The sequence below is a fragment of the Ptiloglossa arizonensis genome, chromosome 3 (assembly GCF_051014685.1).
Source record: "Ptiloglossa arizonensis isolate GNS036 chromosome 3, iyPtiAriz1_principal, whole genome shotgun sequence".
NCBI lineage: Eukaryota > Metazoa > Arthropoda > Insecta > Hymenoptera > Colletidae > Ptiloglossa > Ptiloglossa arizonensis.
This window is the reverse complement of record NC_135050.1, coordinates 21,325,226-21,328,586: the sequence shown is the minus strand read 5'-3', so window position 1 is coordinate 21,328,586 and position 3,361 is coordinate 21,325,226. Positions and strand designations below refer to the sequence as shown.

At 25.8% G+C, this 3,361-nt stretch overlaps 1 protein-coding gene and 1 long non-coding RNA gene across 2 annotated transcripts; both read left to right on the top strand.

Moving 5' to 3' along the window:
- The first annotated feature begins 622 nt into the window (after positions 1-622).
- Positions 623-1,649, top strand: Baf (barrier to autointegration factor). Its single transcript, XM_076306876.1, has 3 exons — positions 623-842; positions 1,111-1,243; positions 1,386-1,649. The coding sequence occupies exons 2-3, from the start codon at positions 1,118-1,120 to the stop codon at positions 1,530-1,532; spliced, it is 273 nt and encodes a 90-aa protein (XP_076162991.1). The 5' UTR covers positions 623-842; positions 1,111-1,117; the 3' UTR covers positions 1,533-1,649.
- Positions 1,650-2,664: 1,015 nt separating this feature from the next.
- Positions 2,665-3,284, top strand: LOC143144831 (uncharacterized). The gene is made up of 2 exons (XR_012991529.1): positions 2,665-3,065; positions 3,148-3,284. It is a non-coding gene; the product is annotated as an uncharacterized LOC143144831 (long non-coding RNA).
- Positions 3,285-3,361: the final 77 nt, after the last annotated feature.

Below are 3,361 nucleotides of genomic sequence, written 5' to 3'. Positions count from 1 at the left end.
GTAGTAACAATACACATGTCTATTTATGTTTCACATATTGACCGCCTCATTCTTTCCGACAATAACCCAATTCCATAGACGAATAGACAAGAAACGAAACGCTTTCTGCGTACAAATGTACCGATGGTGTCGACACTTTACGGTGTATCTCACGAAAAATTTGCAAGTCAATAGTATGTCATAACTCGCTATATTTTAAATGTACTTTTTTACAATGTATCATTATGTAAATAATCATTATTGTTTCTATAACTTAAAAAATTGAACATTAAAATATAATGTATAAAACTTGTATATAACACTTTTTTAATAGTATATGTATATATATATTTATGAAATTAATATTCCACATTTCGTATGTTATAAGTAAATGATATGTATTGCACAATAATTCAATGTTTAAACTTTATTTATCTAAATAAATATAGAAACATTTTTAGTAAAATTTGTATTCATTTTAAAATATTACATAAATGCATTTAGAAATGATTTAAAATATATATGGATGCAATAAAATGTAGTAATAAAAACTGCAATTGTCCAGTAATCATAGAAATCAGCCACTATGTTAACAAAATTATACACGAGTTTCCAATCTATGATTTTGTATAAATGCCTGTCGTATATGCAGTCATGATAGTGTTGTGTTTGAGCAATTTCTTTTTAAACGTGCACACTTTATTGTAAAGAATACATTCTACAATTTTATAACGAGCAATTATATAATTAAAAATATTATATTCATACAGATAAATTTATAATACGTAAGAGAAGAATTGTATACAGTTAGTAACTGGTATCTATAATTGAAACTTATTACTCAAAAGGTGGCCAAAGGAAATGTACGTGTTTTATAGAAATATATTGTCTCATTAATTATTTATAGCTTTATTGTATTTTCTCTCTTCGTTTTTATTTATTTAATATATATCTTTATATTGACAGCTATGTAAGCACAACAATGAAAACAATAGATAATTTTGTTTATTTTGTTTGCAGTTTCATTTCATTCTTTTTTTACTTAATTTTTCCCTTACAAAATTAAATTATTAATGTGGAATGTCATTATTGTACTTGTACTAACAAATGAAAAACTGTTTTTAATTACAGAGGAAATATGACCAGCACATCGCAAAAGCATAAAAACTTTGTTGCAGAACCAATGGGTGAAAAGCCTGTTACAGATCTTGCTGGAATTGGAGAGGTCCTAGGACGTAGATTAGAAGCTGCTGGTTTTGATAAGGTATAAGACATTTAAATAGAATTGATTTTTTATTAATGTTTTATCGATGCTTTAAAATATATATAAATATGTAATTTATATTTATATATATTCATAAAATTCAACCTACACTTATTTTTATACCTATTAAAAAAAAATACAGGCATATGTAGTACTTGGACAATTCTTGGTCTTAAAGAAGAATAAGGAGTTATTTCAAGAATGGATGAAAGATGCATGTTCTGCCAATGCAAAACAATCAAGTGACTGTTACCAATGCCTCTCTGATTGGTGTGAAGAATTTTTGTAAAATAATTATAAAGTTAATGTTAATATTCAATGAAATGAAACTGTTAATATAGTAGAATATCTTTTATAATGTTTTAATGTAAAATATAAAAACTACTTCACTTTAGTGAATTCAGCATTTGAGACAACTTTACTGTACAATTGGAACAAATATCCATGAAAGTGTTTTGATAATTTAGCATAAATGTAATATGATGCATAAATTGGTAATTTAATTTTATGACACTGAAAACCATCAGATATGTCTATACATGAGACTTCTGTTACTAGTAATTTTCAACTAAACCTTATTTATTTTTTTATAACCACAATCTTATAAAACAGCACATTCTTTTGTATCTATAAGTATATATAAATCATTCAGTGTGTGAATGGTTTATACATAATACGCAATTTTAATGTATTTTGTACAAAAGTGTAAGAAATAAGTGAAAAACTTAATTTGAAAATATATTTTTGGAAGAAATAACTAATAATTAAAATGTTTTGTACACCACATAATCTAAAAAGAAATATAACAAGATCTATATTATAGATCAGATAAGGTAAATGTTGGAATTAAGATATTTTATTAATATTAAACTACTTACAATTTGATTTTGTATCTCTTTAATACTTTTTGTAATAGATGAAATAATTTACCAAATGAATCCTATTTCCTACTATTACTAAATATAATTATATAATGAATTTGTTAAAATTAATGATGGTAGTTCTCTTAGCTGTGTGAGCCCATCTAAAAATCTGCTTTGTTTTTAACAAGACGATAAATATTTAAGATACAATTGAATGATTTCGAAGGAAGAATATTATGGAAGAAATTTTTATTTCTAAGTTTACATTTTTCAAGTGTTTTTAAGATCACTAATACTTTTTACTAAGAAAACATATTTGTTTTATATTGCATCTTGTAGTGGATAGTAAAATACATTTGCTAATGCCCTCAAGTGATCTTAAACATCCAAAATGTATTATAATTGCAAAATATTATCAGTGATTTATCTTTCCAATTTGAGCAATTACATATTGTGATACTCCTTCAATTGTTTCTGGTAGGATAACAGCTAAAGCTTTAATTATATAATTCAGTATATTCTTTGGAATGAATAATGAGTTGAACAATCATTATGTTAGTATCATATATTTTTGCAAACACTTGAATCTGTAAACATTTTTCATATCATTAAAAACTAGGGACTTAATACCAGTATTATGCTAGCAAAGCTGTATTAAAATAATACCAGTTTCTGATTTTTGCTTAAAAAGAATCTCAAAAATTGTAATGAATAAAAAAAAATAAAAAAATTTCTATAGGGTAATTCTTTCGTCAGTCAATGCAAAACAGTGCCGCCACCTAAAACCCTAGCGATAATTCCTTGTTTGTGTATAGTGTAGAAGTGGCTGATGTCCTGTTGCGTCATTGGCTGGTCAACGACACGACACATGACACTTTGTAGCAAAATTGCTGTATTTATAACGTCTGTAGACTAAAAACGAGGGGTATTTAAACGATGGCATTGCTTTGAGTCCATTGGTGAGAGAATTACCTTCCACAAAGATTCTGAAAATATTATTAATGTTTACTGGTATAACACTAGTATTTTATGTTTTAGTAGGAGTTCCTGTTGCAAATAATGCAAATATTTAAATGGCTTTCTTCAACTGAGATACCCTATATATAATTATTAATACATTGTTATTGTTATACATTTTATGATGTCAGTTATTTTGAATGAAATAAATTTTTGTTTAGTATATTGCATCTTTTCCTGGATTTTCTTTTCTTGGTTCAATTTCTTTTACTCCATCTGATGAAAATTATTTTATTTC